This window comes from Peromyscus californicus, unplaced genomic scaffold (genome assembly GCF_007827085.1).
Source record: "Peromyscus californicus insignis strain IS unplaced genomic scaffold, ASM782708v3 Scaffold_8__1_contigs__length_139910024, whole genome shotgun sequence".
Lineage (NCBI taxonomy): Eukaryota > Metazoa > Chordata > Mammalia > Rodentia > Cricetidae > Peromyscus > Peromyscus californicus.
In genome coordinates, this window is record NW_026294606.1 from 51,844,143 (window position 1) to 51,864,592 (window position 20,450).

The 20,450-nt window shown below is 42.1% G+C and overlaps 1 protein-coding gene across 6 annotated transcripts in view; it reads right to left on the reverse strand.

Moving 5' to 3' along the window:
* Positions 1 to 20,450, reverse strand: part of Dip2c (disco interacting protein 2 homolog C) — a 438,929-nt gene that overhangs the window by 6,915 nt on the left and 411,564 nt on the right. For 3 of the 6 annotated variants that reach the window (XM_052729332.1, XM_052729329.1, XM_052729328.1), the window contains 5 exons: positions 17,970 to 17,999; positions 16,464 to 16,525; positions 9,623 to 9,680; positions 7,498 to 7,572; positions 4,150 to 4,324 (listed from right to left, as the gene is read on the reverse strand). In XM_052729332.1, coding sequence (XP_052585292.1) covers positions 4,150 to 4,324; positions 7,498 to 7,572; positions 9,623 to 9,680; positions 16,464 to 16,525; positions 17,970 to 17,999 — 400 coding nt within the window. The remainder of the gene's footprint in view (positions 1 to 4,149; positions 4,325 to 7,497; positions 7,573 to 9,622; positions 9,681 to 16,463; positions 16,526 to 17,969; positions 18,000 to 20,450) is intronic. The other 3 variants (XM_052729331.1, XM_052729330.1, XM_052729333.1) reach the window with 1 other exon arrangement.

Genomic DNA, 20,450 nt, shown 5'->3' on the forward strand with positions numbered 1-20,450 from the left:
AAACCAAGTACCAATCAAGACGCACCCCCCCCCCTTTTTTTTTTTAATTTTGGCACATCTAATAGGTATATTGAATTTTTCCAGAACACACACAGGAGAACAGGTGTTTCAGGAAATAGACTCCTGGAAACTAAGAATGAGCGGAAAATGCAGTTCACTATACTGCCACTCCAGAGGGCAACAGCAGTGTCCTCAGGTTGTCCCCCTGTAGCTATGCTGAGGGTGTTCTGGTTTTCTTTTCTTTTTTTTTTTCTAAGAGAAAATAATCTTGAGGCTGGGGTGTAGCTTGGCTGGTAAAGTGTTTGCCTGGCATGCATGTTCTGTCTCCAGCACCTCATAAACTAGGTGATGGGTGCAGCCTGCAACCCCAGTTTTCCTGGGGCGGAAGCAAGAGGATCAGGATTTCAAGATTATCTTCCACTACACAGTGAGTTGTAGGCCAGCCTGTGCTTCTTGAGCCCTTAGGGGAGGAATGCCCCATAGATGGAATCCTTCGGTGTGTAACATTTTGGGTGCAGCATCTTGTACTGGCTAACGTTTTGAAGTCTTTCCAAATCCCTACTTCTGTCAACAGTCTGTTCTTTGTGGTTTCCATTGTGCACATACCTACAGTTTATCCACTAACCCACTCAAGGACAGTAGAGCAGCTTCCAGACTTGTACAATTATGAATAGGAGTTTCTATGCACACTTGAGGACAGCTTCTTCTCTTTTGTATAAACAAACAGGACAGGAATTTTTAACTTTATGAGAAATTGCCCAAACTATTTTCTGCCCCTAATGTGTAAGCATCCCAGTTGCTCCCACTCTTCCTGGTTTTAGTTTTTAGCAATGTTTTTAATGTCAACATTTCCCCTGGGTATGTAACACAATCTGTGGTAGCTTAGTTTGCAGTTCCTAACGACTCATGAAGTTGAACACCCCTGTATATACTTATCTCTATCCTTACAGTTCTTTGATTAAATGTCCATAGATAAATTTATGGAGAAATTATATCATTTCTATATCAAATCTTCCAATCCATGAACACATTTTTTGAACCTGTCCTCCATAGTGACATAGACAAGCAAGGAAAGGAGATCCAGATCTAGAGGAGGTTGGCTGCTTTCTCCTGGGGAAGTGTCAGCTGCCTCAGGCTCAGGCATTTTTCTTATCTTCCCAGAGGCTGGATGCCAGGCCACCAGGTTCTCATTTTTTTTCTTCTTAGATATTTGTATGTATGTGTGCATAGGCAGGCCGTAGGTCAATGTTAGGGGTTTTCATTTATTACTCTCCACATCATCTTATGAGATAGGATCTCCTACTGAACCTGGAGCTCAGTAATTCAGCTAGGCTGCCAGCTAGTAAGCCCCAGGTATCCTTCTCAGTATTCCTAGCACTGTTATTAAAGCCATATCTGGCTTTTCTTAGACATTTTGTATGAATGTGTATTAATTATATAAAATAGTAAGTTCCATTATGACACTCCATACAGGTATACAACATGCCTCTCTATTACCTTCTTACTCCTTTTGACTTTTTATCCTATCCTGCCTAATTTCTGAATCTGTCCACTGGGGAAAAGCCAATCTTCTTTTGGACCAGCTTTTACTATCAGACACAAGATCACATCTTCATCAGCGACCAAGGGACTAAGTTAACACTAGTTAGCATTTAATAGCCTGAGCATTGTGGAGTGGAACTCACAAGTCCCTAAGGGCTTCACTAGTCCAAAGGCATAAAGGTCATATCTCAGCCAAAATGCAACTAGTTCCCTCAGCTCAATTACAGGAGTTCCTCAGTGTGTTCATCTCATGTAAATGGGATGGAAAGCAGTTTCTGATCATGCTCATGAATGAAGATTTCCTCAGGTCCAGGGCCTTAATATTTACGGGTGTGTGTGTGTGAGTGTGTGAGTATGTGTGTGTGTGTGTGTGTGTGTGTGTGTGTGTGTGTGTGTGTGTGTGTGTGTGTTGCCTATGCCTGTGGAGAGGAGAGGCTGGCATCAGGTGTCTTCTTCAGTTCTTCTCTGTCTCCTGTACTGAGGCAGGATCTCTCACATGAACTCAAATCTTGCCAAATAGAATAGTTTAGCTAGTATGATCGCTCCAAAGATCCCCTGTCTGACTCCTGTGAGCTGAGATTTCAAGCAGGCTGCCATGCCTACCTAACATTTATGCTGGTTCTGGAGATCAAACTCTGATTTTTCACTTGCTGGGCTATTTCCTTGGGCCCCACAAGACTTACTTTTATCCTGCAGAAAAATTGTATATTAATGAAAATGTGGTCAGTCCTATTTTTGCTTAAAAATAAGAACCATCCTTAATTTTTAACTGGGTAAAAAGTACATCAGGAAAAATTTGAAAGAAATGATTAACATGAAGTAACAGTATATAAACCTTTCCTAATCTAAGTAGACAATCAAGATGGAGACCACTACTTACTTGCTTCTGCTTCCCACAGAGCTTTGTTTCCTTACTTGGAGTGGAGGTTCATGCCATCATCCAGGGGCCAGTGAGGTGAAGACAGTAACCATACTCTGCTGCCCTGCACCACCTTTTACAACTCTGAACGCTACATCCTTGATTAAATGAACCCATGACTATCTATCCTGAAACTGCCACACTAGCATGTTCTATTTCCCTAAATGCAAGGCTCAGCTTAGCAGGTGTGTTAGGTGACTGAGGAGGCCTCATCAAGGCCCAGAATCTCACCTGCCCAGGATTCTGGTCTCACTATGATTCTAGAAATACACGGTAAAACAGGATTCTTCTATTTTTACCTAGATTAGGGAGGTGAGAAAGAACTATGAAATAAGCAAAGGATGAATATTCAAGCCAGTTTACGGTTGTGTGTGTGTGCTTGTGGGTGCACCTGAACATGTGTCAACATAAGAGATCTCCCCCTTAATTGTTCTCCACTTTACGTTCTGAGACAGTGTCTCTCACTGAATCTGAAACTCACCAGTTTGGCTAGGTTGGCTGGTCTGTGAGCTCCAGGGATACACTTTTTTGCCTTCTTTGTCCTGGGATTACAGGTGTGTGTGGCTACACCTGGCTTTTTACATGAGCACTGGGGATCTGACCTCAGGTCTTTATTCTTGCATAGCAAGTATTTTACCACCTGAATTATCTCCCTAGCTTCTGACATATTAAAATTAATCATGGGAAAAAATTAATCGTGTGTGTGTGTGTGTGTGTGTGTGTGTGTGTGTGTGTGTGTGTGTGTGTGAGAGAGAGAGAGAGAGAGAGAGAGAGAGAGAGAGAGAGAGAGAGAGAGAGAGGGAGAGAGAGAGAGACAGACAGACAGACATGTGAGCCTTAGGCATGCACTCTGCCACTGAGCCACTCCCTAAGCTTGTGAGTATGCTTTGGTATCTTGGCTTTATGAAATACCCAGTGTGGCTCTCCACATGGAGGCACAGACAGCTAGCAACAAAGTATACCCCTGCTAGACACAGGGCTATGTCCTAAACAATGGGAACAGGAAGGCCCAGTTGCTAGCCATCAGGGCCCAGAGCCTAAGGACTACTCTCTTCCAAATGTCATAGAAGTGGTCCTGGTAGGGACAGCAAACAGCCCCAGGAACTTATGAGGACACTCAGCAGACTTCACCATAGGGAGTGCTGAGCTTGCATTTAGCTTTACCTTTGCTCTTGGTTCTCAGAAAGACAAAGGAAAGGGATGCACAGCCCTGCCTACTGCATCTATATCTTACCTGCCTGTGTGCACATCTTCATGTGTATGCATTTGTACAAGTGTGTGCACATTCATATATATGTACATGAGTGTGGAAGATAGAAATCAGCTCCAGATATTTTCCTTGGTTGCTAGTCACCTTGTTTGTTGAGACAAGGTCTCTCACTGAACTTTTGTCTAGGCTAGGCTGGCTACAATGGCCACAGGGAACTAACTTTCTAGCCCTAAGATTGTAAGACACACATACTTGAGTTCTAGGGATTAAACTCAGGTCTTACATTTACATGGTAAACATACTTTGCCAATTGTACTAACTACTCAGCCCCTACTTGTTTCTCTTTCAAGATTAGGCACTTTCAGATTAGTAGGGGCAAGCAGAGGTCCTAGTATGGCTCTCAAACTTTAAGGTCATTTTCAGTATTGGTCAAATTCAATTTCTGTACAATGTGTGTCAACTTCCAGCCTGGACTCACCTCCGTTTGCATCTGTGAGCTCAGTTCTCCGCAGGAAGCCCAGGTAGCCTGTGCGGGCCCAGATGGTTTGGGTATCTCCAAAACTCAACCGGGAGTTGAAATGATCAGACTGGAGAGACTCATCTCCATAAATGGTAAAATAGCCACTGGCATTGTGGGCACTATGGACCCAGATCTGTGGACAGAGAGAAACATCATTGTACACGAGCCACCCTGTGCATCCAGCCTTCTCCAGGGAAGAGAAGTTAACTGTCTTTATAACTCAACAAGTTATTTTCCACAATGGCCAAGGTTTCCTTGGGTCAGTCTGAATACAAGGCAATGGTGGCTTTGTTCAGATGTCTAGGGGTGGGGCAGAGGACAGGGAGTACAGACACCTACAAAGTTCTCTATAATAAAAGTACCATGCAAAATACGTTACAGTGAAGCAACCAACTAAGCCATCACCTACTAAAAATTACTTTAAAGCAGATTACTGGAAGATTTCCAAGTGAATACAGTTGTATGAATTTCCTTATAGTTTTCTAAATGTCATTTCTAAGAGCAACTAGAAAATGTTCAAAGCTTTAAGATTGTGCTTTTCCCTTTCACTTGGCTAGCATACCTTTTGAAGCAGACTATGATAAAAATAAGACAAAATACAACGAAGTGGCAAAGTCAACAGAAAGGAGAATGTGGGGTCATTGGTAGCACAGTTAAGTAGAGGCTGACACAGATTCAAAACAATAGCTGTGGAACCACACGAAAGGCCCAGGGAAATAGTGTAGCCAACACAATTCCAAAGACATTTGTACAATGCATTCAAGTGATGTTGGCACACAGGGCCAGACCCATAAGGAGGGCTTTTGGATTATACTGTTTGCAGCACAGGCATTCTGAGATTGGATATTTTGTTATTTTATTAACATTGAAACATGGTTGAGTATGCTGAAGAGAGACCCTCATCTGTATTGTTTACCATTTTATCCCAAGACCCCAGAATAGTGCCTGGATCCGAGCAGACATTTACTAAGCACTTATTGAAGTAATCAAAGGGTAACATATAGATAGAACAACAACATCAGATGAGGTAGAGGCAACTGTTTTTTGTGTCCAATATGAAATATTTCCTTGCTAAGACAGTGTGACAGATTATACTGGTTGTCAACTTGAGAGGATCTAGCATCACTTTGGAGACAAGTCTCTGGGCACATCTGTGAGGGATTATTTTGATTAGGTTAGTTGAGGTGGGAAGAACCACCCTAAATGTGAGCAGTTCCATTCATTAGGCTGCATTCTAGACTACATAAAAGGGAGAAAGCTAGCTGAACACCAGCATTCATCTGTCTAGGCTCCTTGACTGTAGATACAATGTGACCAACTGTCTTGAGCTACTGACATTATGATTTCCCTGCCATGATGGACTATACCCTGGGACCATAAACCAAGATAAACTCTTCCTTATTTTCCTTTTGTCACAGCAACAAGACAAGTAACTAATACAGACAAGGTCATATAATTCAGTCTTTTTTTTGTTGTTGTTTTTTTTCGAGACAGGGTTTCTCTGTATAGCTTTGCGCCTTTCCTGGAACTCTCTCTGTAGCCCAGGCTGGCCTCGAACTCAGAGATCGGCCTGGCTCTGCCTCCCGAGTGCTGGGATTAAAGGCGTGCGCCACCACCGCCCGGCAAGCAATGCACCACCAGCCGCCTGGCCACTTTACTGTTGTTTTTTTGTTTGTTTGTTTGTTTGTTTTTTTCGGAGCTGAGGACAGAACCCAGGGCCTTGCACTTGCTAGGCAAACGCTATTCCACTGAGCTAAATCCCCAACCCTTAATTCAGTCTTAAAAAGGGAAAATGGAAGTGTGCCATTTCTAACAACACGAGTAGGAGAAGTCAGAGCAAGACATATACTGCCTAATCTCACCTCTATGTGGACTCTGAAAGGTCGCTCATAGAAAGCAGAGGCAAACAGCTTTCACTGGTGCCTGAGGGTGGACAGGGATGGGGAAATGTTGGCTGAAGGGTAATAGCCTCCATTTAGATGATGAAGGTCTTCTGGAAGCCATTATACAACACAGAGACTATGCTTTTTCGGTTTGAAAATTGGCAGCAGAACTTAAATATTCTCACCACACACAGGAAAAGGTAATTTTATGAGGTGACAGGTGTACCAATTACCTTGAATGTAAGTCATTTTTACAATGCACACAACCACTACTGCATCACAAATATTGTGTGTACAATTTGACTTATGCACTTTATTTGCCAATTATGATTCAATCAAGCTGGAGTAAAGATGAAAAAAATCAACTTCCTGGCATCGCCAGTCCTGGTTGCCTTGGGAGGGGGCAGAACTCTGAATGCAGCACTTGATTAACCTAGTACAGATCATTTTACATGATCACAAGATTCAAACTCAGGGTCACAAAGTAGCCAGACAAGAAAGGAATATGGAGAGCAGGTAGAAATGGTCAGGACTTGATCATGTGTCTACCCACACGCTCTGTGGGAAAGTGTTCCTGGGTGGGCTGATACTGTCCAGATGCTGGTGACATGTAGGGTAGAGGATGCAGGCATGATCACACAAAGACATTTTCAGCTGGGCAGCCAAGGCATAAACAGGATAACTGGAGGAAAAGGTAACATGGCTCTATACATAGTCTGAGACTTGGGCTTTGTCATTTCCTCATGTTCTCTACTTTCTCAGAGAAATTTTATCAGTGGAGAGAATAAGAGAAAGGACAAGGTGTGACACTTGACCTCAACAAACGAGTAGCATCAAGGCCCAGCTGATGTCAATGGAGAAAAATTTAGAGGCTAGGAAGCATGATGAGATACTTCTCTCCAGCCATACCTTACCAACAGCCTGGGGGGACCAAATGACAGGGAATCAGTGAGTGGGATTTCATCACAAGTGGTATAAAGTACCATTGTCTGCTCTCTGATCTAAAACACATATCTAACTACCACTTTGCTATTTTGTGGGCTTTGAGTTTTGTGGCCATCATGCTAAATGTAGATCTGTTCATTCTGAAGGTTTCAATAATTTTCTGATGAAGGAGTTCTTAGAAACAGAGAAGGCTCATGAGAACACTCTACAGAGTGAGTCTACAGAAGTCAGATTTGCTGTGCTTTTGGAATTCTCTGATGACACGTCTTCTATGTCTTTAGGGGAATGCCACTCTATAATACTGAGATTTGCAGGCATGACTGAAGCTGTAAAGCACATCTCCAGCTCCTTCCTGGTCACCATGACTTGCTTCATGTGAGCAGCATGAGCTGTGGATGACAGGAGGCGTCAAAGCAAAAACAGGCTCAGAGTTCTGATCTGGGAGGAAACATCTCCCAGAAGACTTTCCATGACTCACCTCTCCAAGGTGGGAGTCTCCCAGTGGGCCTTTAGTTTCTGGATTGGCAATAATAATCCGGACCCCAGGAAGTATCTGTTTGAGATAAGAGAGGAGACAATTTCTGATTGCGGCTAAAAAGGCAGGCAGGTATCACACTCTCCCATGGCAAACTAGCCTCAATGCCAAGGGGGCCATTTCCTTTCCAAAGACCATTTAGAGAGCACTGTGGCATGAAGTTAAAGTGTGTGCCATTATGAAAGGATGTTCTTGCTGCCAATGCTCTATGATTCTACAGTCTGGGGCAGAGGGACTTTAAAATATGAAACCTGATTGTCAATGATATCTCAAAGCTGATAAATGCCCAGATCTGACCTTTACAAAGGAATTCTGAAGCAAAATCCATGATAAATGATGCAAAATTTCACATGGTCTGCTGTGCAAGATAGGAATTTGCACACTTTGATTTAACAGCCTGGTATATAGGGATTAAGGAAGGAGACAGACCAGAGTCAACCGGAACTTGAAGAGTTGCAGAGGCGAATTTGCAGGGATATGCGTGGTCTAAAAGTAACCAGTTCCCAAATGATCCTTGGTAAATGAATCAATAAGGATGTTTTTGTAATGGGTAGAAGTAAAAGTTTGGGCCAACTCCTAGCCCAGCCTGGTAGGTTCTGACTGGAACATCTATCCTGCTATTTACTCCTCTCCACTATATCTGTATCTTGAGCCCCCGGGGACCCATTCCTATAGGTGAACAACTTTTATTATAGACACTGACACTAAGTCCTTCCTCTCAATTGAACTTAGCAACACTCTACTGTATCACACAGCAAAGGGCTCCAAAGTCTACTCTAAAATCTCAAATATGGCCTACCTTGGTTCAGAAAACTTAACTTTCTATAGTCAAGTTGAAGCAAGACACTCTGTGGTACAAACTCATGACATCTTAGAGCAGTCAGGCTGTACCTGAAGGGTGATGACCCTGGTATCTGTACCTAACAGTCCCTCAAATTATGTTGGGATGGTAGTTACTACCTTCCTACCCTGATAACCACTTTATGAAGGGATAGTACTTGCAGAAATGGACACACATATTCTAAAAGGCCTACAGCAACATAAGCTGCTTTTAGAAGTGTGTCACTTGCCCTGCAAGCATGAGCACTTGCCCTGCAAGCATGAAGGCATGAGTTTAAATCCCCAGCATCCACACAAAAAGCTATGCATGGCTGTGCATGCCTGAAATGCCAGCATTGGGGATTACAGACAGGTGGATCCCAAGAACTCTCTGGTTAATCTAGTCAAAGACATGATGAACTTCTACTTCAGTGAAGACCCTTTTGAAGGCAATATGGCAGAGAGTGAGTGACAGAGGAAGGCATCCAACATCCTGCTCTGGCCTCTACATGTGTGTGTGAACATGGGCATGCATACCACATACACATCCATGAATAAAATAAACAACAACAGAACTATGTCAAATGGAGAAAGGATTGCTATTTAGGGCAAAAAAGGAAAAATTCATGTAAGTTTAAACATATTTTTAGTTCTTTGAAGACTAACAATGTGACAGAAACTAAACTTAATAGTTGACCACTGAGAACCATTATTCACATACTTCTTTTTAGTATGATACCCTGATTTTTAACTAGACCACTAGGATAATAAGAATACTTAATAACCTTTGCTTCTATTATGTATGAGCAGGTGACTAAACAGTAACCACTGGTACTTAAGTATAAGACAGCATGAAAATCTTCTCAATGTTCTGAAAGTCTTTTCTCCTCCTGAGAGTTGAGACTGGGACTGGGAACATGGGACAAATAATTGAACTGGAACACTCATATTAGAACCTAGGGACAGACACCCTTAGGACAGAGGCCATAGAGAGAGAGGTAGCACTCAGGCATCTAGTGATTCGAATGCAGCATAGGTTTGTTATTTCAAAAATAAACAATGTTCAAATACTATTATGGACTTTTTTTTTGTATACATAGCCAAACCATCCTGAAACATTATCTTCAAGAAAGCTTTCATTCCCGAGGTAATACAGGGTCTCTGAGAACATATTCCTTGACACTTTAAAGTCCATTCATCCTTACTCACCTTCATACTGGGATAGCACTTTAACACTTTTAATACTTACTTTTCCAGATTCCATCAGAGGTAAGCTGTGAGGAGATCCTCTTTCTACCAAGCGGACTCTGTAAGTGGAAATACACATCACTCAGTGGGCTTTTTGGACCACACCATTGTCTTTGGCTACCTTTAGTACATGGCTTGGGTTTGGCAAGCTATCAAGGTAAGTTAATGGTTAGTATTATCCCATGGGAAAGGTAGATGTTCCAGAAAGGGCTACTGATAGTAGAGTCAACAATGCCCTGGCAAGGACAAATGGCAAGAACACATCTGTAGTGACCACAGAGAAAGGAGATGGAGTCAAATTTGTCCCATTTGCAAAACAATTGGAAAGATGCCTCTGTACTCAAAGTGCCTCTGCACTTAAAGGGGAAGGATGAGCATCAAATGGCATTCTTAAACACGTCATGTGCCCAGGCCATGAACTTTCAGCCTATAGTTAGTACAGCTCTGCTTGGGTATAGACAACATGCTGAGAAAGGCAGTGCCTATGTGTTGTGGAATATTAGTTGAAGATGTGTTATGTTTGTGCTGTGGAACATTTGTTTAGTGATACACAGATGTGTTGAATTCTTTTACGTTGCATTTGTTTAGCTCTGTGAAGTTGTGTTACTTTGCCTGTCTAAAACACCTGATTGGTCTAATAAAGAGCTGAATGGCCAATAGCAAGGCAGGTGGGGCTGGCAGGCAGAGAGAATAAATAGAAGAAGAAAAAGGGAAGAAAGAGGAGCAAGAGGAAGAGGAGGAGGACTACTCAAGGGGCCAGCACCCAGCTACACAGCAAGCCATGGAGTAAGAAGTAAAGAAAGAGGTACAGAAATAGAGAAAGGTAAAAGCCCAGAGGCAAAAGACAGAGGGGATAATTTAAGAAAAGCTGGCTAGAAACAAGCCAAGCTAAGGCTGGGCATTTATAAGAAAGAGTAAGCCTCCATGTATTTATTGGGAGCTGGGTGGCAGGCCTCCCAAAGACCAAAGTGTAAAAGAGTAAAAACAAACAACTACACCTATGGGCTCAGTAGCCACAGGTGGCCTGCTAAACTAAGAGTGCCTAACTAAAGAAATAGTGAAAACCCTCTCTAGAAGGGAAAGGTTTTTAGTCTAAAGCATAGTTAATAGTAACTTTGTATGGAGAACTGCTGAGAAGACCTTGGCTGACCATGACCAGAGTAGCTCATTGTACTTCCCAGGGTTCTGACTTTCAGGCTCTGTGATCTTCACTATTCATTTTCCTTTCTTACCAGTTAATTAAGGACTAGATGCTCTTCACTTGGCCACAAGACAATTTTATGTGTGTATGTATGAATACACGTGTGTGTGTGTGTGTGTGTAGGTGGAGGGAGGGGAATGAAGGTCAGAGGTCAATACCTTCTACTACTTTTTTTTTTTTTTTTGCCTGAGTTTGCTAAGTAGGCTAGGCTATTTGGCCAGAAAGCTCCAGGGATCTACTGTCTCTGCCTTCTCAGAGCTGGTAACATAAACATGTGTCATCATGTCTGACTTTTTGACAATTTTTATTCACAAAAACAAAGAGTGTTTGCAAATACTTCACAAGGTGGGCCTGCACTTGGAAAAAGAAAGAGCTAGGAGCAGATATGAGGCCAGGGCAACATCAGATCACAGGAGGGCTTCCCTTTCTGTGCTTTATCAGCACATCCCTCCAAGACATAGGATACACAAAGCCCCCATTCCTCCACACTAATAAAGAGTAGTAAAGCAGACCCCAAATCTTCCCAGAGAATTCTGGATGTACTTGGAAAAGTATGCAGGAACACTGGCACATAAACCACAGAAGTACAAATTCATGTTAGCATGTGCACACACATACATAGAACACCTGTGTGCATGTAACACACACAATACTAGCAAATATACCAACAAGAAACACACACACACACATCCTCACACACATGAAAGTCTTCGTTTGCTTGTAATACCTTCTTTACAATCATAAGCATTTTCATATGTAGCCCATTTTAATAACACACTATCCAAATGCTCTTACATATTCGACACACAATACTCTTGAGCATACATGAGCTTATGTGCATGTATACAGCATGCCCACACCACACCACACATATACATATGCAGAACTGATGCCACTCACACAATACACACCAGGGACCAAGCTAGAAAAAGGCTCCTGTTCAAACAAACATTGTCTTCGATTTTACCCTTGCTTCTCCTATACTACTGCCGACCAATCATAAGTCCACTGGGATGCCCTTTTCACTGTCCACTGTTCTTGGGAATCTTGACATCCACCTATTTATTGGGTAGTGATTAGTCTAGAATCCATGCTTGGATTTCATTCCTTCCTGCCTTCCTCCCAGGATGGTTTCATGGAGCCCAGGCTGATCTCAAACTTGGGATGTAGCTGATTTTCTGGTCTGCCCACCTCTTCCTCCCCAGTGCTGGGATTACTGCATGTGCCACTACCTCCAGTTTATGCAGTGCTAAGGATGGCACATAGAGTTTCTTACACACTAAACTAAGCAAGTGCTCTACTAACTGAACTACATGCCCAGCTCTAGAATTCATAGTGTTCTAACCACACCCTTTAATCATTACTTCAGTTTACAACCCCTGATGGAAACAAACAAATCTCCACTCTAGACCTTTATACCATACTGGGTTAGGATCTGACAACCCATTAAAATTGTTTCTTAAAATGTTGGAGAAATGTTTTTCTTTCTTAAAGATGGAATAAGTCATGTGCTTAAGAAAAGATCAAACTGAAAGAGATCAGGAACTATGAATTCATTTTAAATAAATACACAGTAAATAACTTATTTAAAAATTAGTAACTTTCAAATAGCCCCTGAATACTTTCCCTGTATATGTGGGAATTAAATTTATTCTGGAAATTGGAGGAATATGTATCCTCATAATGTGAGGCAGAAATGTTCTCTATGGCAACCTGGCTACAAATGCAGATTGCCAAATCCCTAATACTGGGGCTACAAGAATAAAATGAGTATTAAGCACAGAGGCATAAAACCAGGCTGAAATGGTTAATGACTCTATTTAATCACTTGTTTCCACAGGATGGACCTACTGAGATCTTGATCTCAATCTCTGAGCTACCTTGCACCTACCCATCCTCTCTCCTTCTTTCTCTCATAGTGCATAGCATACTGACAAACTAAGCTTTCCCAGGCTAATTAAGTGGTAATTGGGCAGGTGTCTTGACACTCCCAAGTGAATGTCCCATTAAATCAATAGGTAAAGTAATTAATCCTTATGACAGATCCTCACATAGCTGTAATGAGAAAACCACTAGCCTACTTTCATAGGAACACCAGAAGAATGAAAGTATAACATTTTTAATAGCTCTCCTATCTCACTGCTTTCCAGCTTTGGCCTTGTGTTTTCTCTGAGGATAGCACATCTGTGTGCTGTGGATGGAGACACTAGGCCTCTATAGGGAAGACTTATCTCACCACTAGAATCTCCACCCTCTTTCTGCCCAAGGCTCCCAGCATGTTTCAACCTACCCTAAGAACCTCAAAGTTGTTTTCCTCCCCCGCCCCCAGGTATTGCAGGTACCTGCAAAGACTCATTTTCCTGTGTCCATCCTAAACAGGGAAATTGAGACCCCAGAGCTAATACCCTGTTCCAGGGCCATAAACAGGAAGAAGATCTGGACTCAGACCTGTCCAATCCTGGAGCCCCTATGTCACAGGAGATGCAACACAAAGTATATTTAAAATATGTCAATCAAGGTCAAAAGCAATGCTGAAGATATAAAACCTGGGCATTATTTCCTTCTAGAAGGAGGTGGTTTCAATGAGGAGGAGACTGTGTTTGAACTGAGAATGACAGACTCAACTTCTCAAAAGGCTATCAGAGAAAAAACCCTGGGAGAACACCAACCATGGGGTATCCCAGAGGACACAGATGAGGCTGTCAATGTGTCTGGATGTCAGGACGGTGGACCTCCACTGACAAGTGAAGGAAGGATCAAGATGATACTGAGATTTTATGCAGTAGGCCATGGAAAAAGGGCCTAGGCAGATGGAGTGAAGTGGGCAGGACAGACTTAGACAAAAGGCCAAACAAGCAGAAACATTGTAAATGTCTATCTATTAAAAAATATAGTGGAGGATAGGTCTGAGGAGATAACTCATTCAATAAACCCAAGTTTTATCCCCAGAACGCATGTTAAAAACACTGGTCATGATAATATGCAATTATAATAATTTCAATGCCGAGGAGGTGGAGGCAGGGGGATTCCTGGGAACTCACTGGCCAGCCAGTAGAGCAAATGTGGTTAGTTCAGTGAGTGGTCCTGTAGCCAAAACCAATCAACCAACTAAACAAACAAACAAAGGTGGACATAACCTGAGTAATGGCACCCCAGGCCGTTCTCTGGCCTACTATGTGTGCATTCACATATGAGCTCTTGTGTGCCTGAGTACCTATACAAACACACACATGTACACACAGATGCACACACAAACCCCACAGTACAAATTTAAGGAGTGAGTTGCAGAGTCATGGAGGGAAGGAAGCATCTCTCAGCCCCAGGATGGGGAAGAGTTGCTGGGATAGAGAAAGAAGAGCAGGTACATCTACTAGAAAAAGTAGACTGAAAAGGCCTGAGGCAGACTGAGTGAAGAAGGTAGAGGAGTAAGATACCAGGAGATACTCTGGTGGCTAAGGAATAGTCCTCAGTTTTTCTCTGATACAGAAGAGAACTCAGAAGTTATTTCAGGAAAACTGCACTGTATCATACCCAAGCTCCAAGAAGGTCCCTGGGCATAGTCCACCATGCTGATATGAGGCCTGGGGACTGCTCAAACACAGCCCCTTAGTCTAAGGTATCCCATGCAGGAGGAGCTGTGGTTAATGATCAAAGTACCCTAGAAGGGAAGACTATTATTACTGACCTGAAATTAGGACAAAAGTGTCACTCAGAAGGCCTTGGTCAAGATAACAGAATTAGTTGATCACAAAGGGCTCATCTTTGACACAGGCCTCTGGCTCTTTCCAGCAGTACAGTGCTGATCTGATGTTGAACATGGATTACTTCATCACTATATACCATGCAGACCCTTAATCCCTCATTTCATAGCACTGTCTCCACACCCTGCCCTTCTCAGTAAGGAGATTTGTCATAATGAAGACAAATGGAGGGTTAAAGAGATTAATAGATAAAGACAGTTCTTGAGACATTCTGTTCTTTTGACAAAAGAAAACTCCAAAATCCAGACTTGAGGCTTTCCCTGATAGCCTAGGTACTCACAACACAAGAGGACATCCAACCAGACTGCACTAAGAAGCCTGCTCTTCCTGTATTTGGGGGGCCAGGCCAAAGGCAGAACTGCTAAATTGTCACTAACACAGACACTCTTTGTGCAAGCTGTACAAACAAGACATTTTCCAAGTAAGGTTTATATTTAAGTGGATTTGTTTTCAGATGCAGAAGACATCACTTGGAGACCTTCACGCCTCTGACCCGGGAACAAATTATTCAGTTGTTCTAATGCTGGTTCTGAGTTTTGAAAGTGCTCCAGATTGAACCCTGACCATCCAGAACCCGATTCTGTGGGGGAGAGTGCTGAGGAGAAAGACATTTTCATTGGTCCCCAGCCGTCATGTAAGGAGTTTTAATGACACAGCCTCTAATCATCTGTGATTTGTGAGAGTCTCACATAGCTCTATGCAGGCTAGGCAGGCCATCAACAAAAATGCTGTTGGCGTCTGTTTGGTGCTGCTGATATTCAGCATTTATTTCATGCACTGCAGTGTGTGGGCAGTGTCCCTGACTGTATCAACTACACAACAGCATATCACTTTTGATGGCAAATTGCACCAATCAAAAATGGCTCCAGATATGGCCCAACATTAGCTAAGGATGCACATAGCCTTGTGGGAGTAGGGAGTGGTGACTACCCTGGTCTCCCGGGTGTTGCATGCTCCACCTGGCCACTAAATCTGGACCCCTTCTCAGTTTGCAGAGCTACTGGTTCCTGTCTCTGAAGAGTTTCAGCTGCCTATTCTGTCAGGCAGGGATGAGTGCTGCTTTCCATCTCTTACCTCTAACCACACAACCACTCTTGGTCTGTTTTTCCATGTATTATAGTGCTGATAGATGCGTGAACTTCTAGAAAACACAGGGTAAACAGCATACTACCTGGTGTATAGCAACACACTCATGTAAAACCTAATCAACTGAGAAATACATCAACCTATGCTGGGGCATTTCCATGGCCACCAAGCAGAACACAAATCATATCAATGGGGGGCACTGATGTAAAATAATAACAACATTTTTTTCTTCTTCTCTCTTGGCCATCTCAATAGGATCTTCTACTTGAGGCAGGGCTTCTTATGTAGCCCCCTGCCCTCTCTTCATGAGATAAACTTTACATAAAAAACACAAATGACACACACCAATAGCTCCATTTTAAAATCTTATTCAGCAGCTTGGCAGAAAAGGTAGGTTCACATCTACTTTGCATAGAAACACCTATATATGGCGTGTGTATGTGTGTGTGTACTCGCACACATGTGCGCGTGTGCATGCATGCACGCACGGAGACACACACACATTCTCATGTAGAAATGTTGACATATATTGGCATGCAAAATAGAACCTGACTAAGATGGCCATGGCTTCCAATTAGCAAGGTATGTTAGACACTTCTAGTCATACCATTGGTCTTATACAACCAAGTTTTTATCTGTAAAGTTTAAGCCAACTTGTTCTGCCATCCATTTTATCCATGTAATGATACTTTGAACAAGGAAACATGACTCCTTTCACTTTTTTTTTTAACTTGGACACACATGTGCCAATAATGGAGGAAGGGAGAAAAGGAGAGAGAGGACAGAACTCATACCTGTCATGTCTCAGGGCTCTCATGTCAACATAGACAGTGGTAGGGTCAGGTCCTGATGTCCCCTGCAAACAACAACACAGTATAGTTAACCTGTTTGCAGGGAAAGAAGCTGTGTCTATACTTTCTACTAACTGGTAAGCATTTGTTCAGTAAAACCTTAAACTGAATGAACAATCCAAAAGACCAACGATGCTAAACTTACACCTCTCCAAGTAGCCTTTAACATCTGGTTTGAGCTTCTAAATTCTCAAAGGAACATTTTAAGATCACACTGGCCCTTCACAAAGCTTGACCCCATCCATGCATGTATAATAAGAATAAGGGAGGGATATAACCTCTTTTACTAGAAAATGTTTGGCTGCAGAAATGGATTGTCATATGAAGTGTCTTGCTCAGAAATTTTCACAACATGCATACAGAAAGGCTATTTTTAGACCTTAAGATACTGAAGCAGAAGTGTGACAGGTGCTGACAGATTGAGGAGGAAGATACAAGAGATAATTATTTTGTTCCTTTTAGTCCTGCTTGTGCCTCCAGCCTCAGGTTATTTTTGTCTGTGACATAAGTCAGGGAGGTTCTATGTTTCTTCAAGCCAGCTGAGCAGTAAGTACTCTGAGCTGTCTTCATTTAACATAGCAGTCCAGAAATCTCATCTCAGCATAATAAATATCTTCTAAAAATAGACTGGACTGACTTCTGGCCTCTGCTCAGGAAGGTCTTTATTATTGAAATGGTATAACAGTTTACATTTAGTGATAAGGCAAGACAATACTGAGGTTGAAAAAATACGGCAACCACAACAGATCTGTGAAAGGGGTGGGAGAAGTTAAGCCCTTCAGAATTTACTTAAACTACACTATATTTCTTTAAGAAAGAACCTCAATTTTTCACCAAAAATATGTTTAAATATAAGAATAAAATAACAACAGCTTTGTTGGGCATGGTGGTGAATGCCTTTAATCCCAGTGCTCAGGAAGCAGGGGCAGAAGCAGGTGGGTACTTTTAAGTTCCAGGCAAGCTAGGGTTACAGAGTGAGACTCTGCCTAAAAACAAAACAAATCACTACTTTTTTGTTCTAACTCTCAGTGACAGTGGCCATTGGGGTCCCATCACTGAGAGCAGGAAAAAGCAAAACTTACACATGCAAGTAAGATTTAGATGCTCACAGTGACAGTGACCTAAAAATAATGTTCTTTCTACCTTGTAATTATTCACTGGAGTTGCAGATAGTGAAACATTGTCCAATGTAGTGAACAATGTGAAACTCAAAACATGTCCTGAAAAGTGGACAGTGGTGGGAAATGGAAGTAGAGCCAATCAGCAAGGAAACCAATGATTAAATTCATGATGATGCACCATCTACTCTAGGTGGTACCTCAGCCACAGGTCTACAAAACACCTGTCAATTTCTGCACTGCACTTCCAGCCTGTCCTGATGTTGGAAGCTAGAAAGGTAAGATAAGGAGGTGGGTATGCATTGGTGTGATGAACAGAAAAGTCCCCTACCTGCTCAACCAGTGTCCACAGCCTGTGGGGCTACAAGCAGCAGGAGGGTGGGGACAAGAAAAAAGGAAAAGACAACAGGCCAATAGACAGGAAACACAAAGGACACACATAGGAGAGACATACAGAAAACGCAACAATTAAGAATGGGATGAAGAAAAGGGAGGGATGGGGTTGGGGAAGAGAATGCAGAAAGCAAGGAACAAAGTAATAACAAGATCAAAACAATGTCAAATATGGAAACCATTAAAATTAACCATACTATACTGTTAAAGGTGAAAAAAAAAACTGAAAAGATGTCAACATATCCACAGAGCACAAAAGAGAAGTAGAGGACAGGCCATGGCATGTTAATTGTGGCATTATCTTTATCAGTAAAGTAGATAGCATGCCTCAACAGTGACTTTATGGTGTTTTGAGTCTTCTCTTTCCAATGGCATTTGCAAGTATATATCTGAATGGTTCACTTCAAAGTGTATATTTCATTGGTTTAATCTATTGACTTGAAACCATTTTTAAAATGTATTCTATTTTAACTTATGTGTGTGCATGTATCTGTGCCTGTGAATGTAGACACTAATAGAGGACATAGGTGCTGGGAACCAAACTCAGGTTTCCTTCAAGAGCAGTAAGTGCTCTTAACCTTTCAGCCACCTTTTCAGCTCCTTAGTAATTTTAAGTTTCTCATTATGACAGTGAAGAGAAGTCTTTACATTTATAGTTATGGTATCCCACCCTATTCATAAGATTACTAAAAGGAGAGCATCAGAGGTGCATTTGAAGTATGAAGGTATCAAGTACCAGGCTCTTACACTGTATACTTGCTCCTTCCTCTTTACACATAGAGTCAGCCTGGGCTACATGAGACCCTGTCTCAAAACAAAAACAAAAACAAAAAAGGTCCAAATTTTTAGGGAGAGTGGGGGTGGGATAAGAAAAGTGGATTATTCGGTTTGGTCTAGGCAAAAGATAGTGAAAATACAGTTTCACTGGACTATAATCTGCCAGGCTGTGCCATTAGCTGCCAAGTTGGTAAATGGAATGATATTCACAAGGACCAGCCAAAGACCATCTTGCTCGGTTTTGAAATGTTTTACTGGAACATGGTCCATTTATTCACACATTATCTGTTTTTGCCTTGAGCTGAGTCTTCTGAAAAGGTCATACCAACACCAAGCCTGACCTCCTCACTCTGATCCTGTAGAAAAACATGCCCAGCGAGGGCGCTTCCTTTTAAAAGGCCGGTAAGCAATATGAAATCACTCAGGCTGGAGAGTGGTGCAGCCTTGCTGGTCCCACTGAACTTAAATGACAAGTTTAGGTTCTGGTTTCTTGGTTCAAAGCATAGTCTGAAACCCAGGAACTTTTCTTGACTGTAACAAAGAACAAGTCAAGTGATGGAGAATACAGGTTCTGTAATCTCGGATCGGAGTCTTAATTATCAAAGACAACATAGAGCAGAAGATGATAGGAAAGTTGTAGCTGACAGTGACTACTAACTCCCCAGAGCATGTAAAAATCTCTGACAACACTTTATTTTTAACTTCTCTTACCTAAGAACATGGCAGAGGAAAACAAGTGGCTTGAAAGTGCAAATTAATTAAACTCTTATTATAGCTATTTGTTTTATTCTGAGAGACTTATACTGCCCTTTGAGCATTCCACTTTGTTCTCTTTAATGATCAAGGACTTATTTCTATCATCGTGATGATGGTATTTCTCTTTCTTTGCGGGAGTTTCAAGATTTAAGGTTTACTAGAACTATTACTATTGATTTAATTCCACAAAGTTATTTATAGACAAGCTTTCCTCTCAGACAAATCACTCATTTAATTCTATGTAATAAAAAAGTCAGCATTCACACTTAAGCTTTTTTCTTTTCCTTAATGAAAAAACAACTGAGGTCTCCTTTGGGAGATGGAAGGCATTGTTTTTCCTTCTCTTCCTTTAATGAAAAGAGGATGCTAATTTTTGTGTTACATAGCTAATGCAGAGAATTTTTCTGCTTTAAATAGCCATCAAGGCTATGGGAAATTGTTCTAGCATAGGTTAATAAACAATGACACTGTTTAATGGTACTATAGAAACTGAACTTAAGTTGGGAATAGTGGCCCATGCCTATAATCCCAGCACTTAAGAGGCAGAGGAGGCCGGGTGGTGGCGGTGGCGGCGGCGGCGGCGGCGGCGGCGGCTGCGGCAGCGGCGGCGCACGCCTTTAATCCCAGCACTTGGGAGGCAGAGGCAGGTGGATCTTTGTGAGTTCGAGGCCAGCCTGGTCTACAGAGCGAGATCCAGGAAAGGTGCAAAGCTATACATAGAAACCCTGTCTTGAAAAAGCAAAAAAAAAAAAAAAAAGAGAGAGAGGCAGAGGAAGGTGGATCTCTGTGAGTTTGAACACAACCTGGTCTATACAGTGAGCTCCAGGAAAGCCAGAACTTCATACTTGTCTCAAAAAAAAAGAGAGAAAGAAAGAAAAAAGAAACT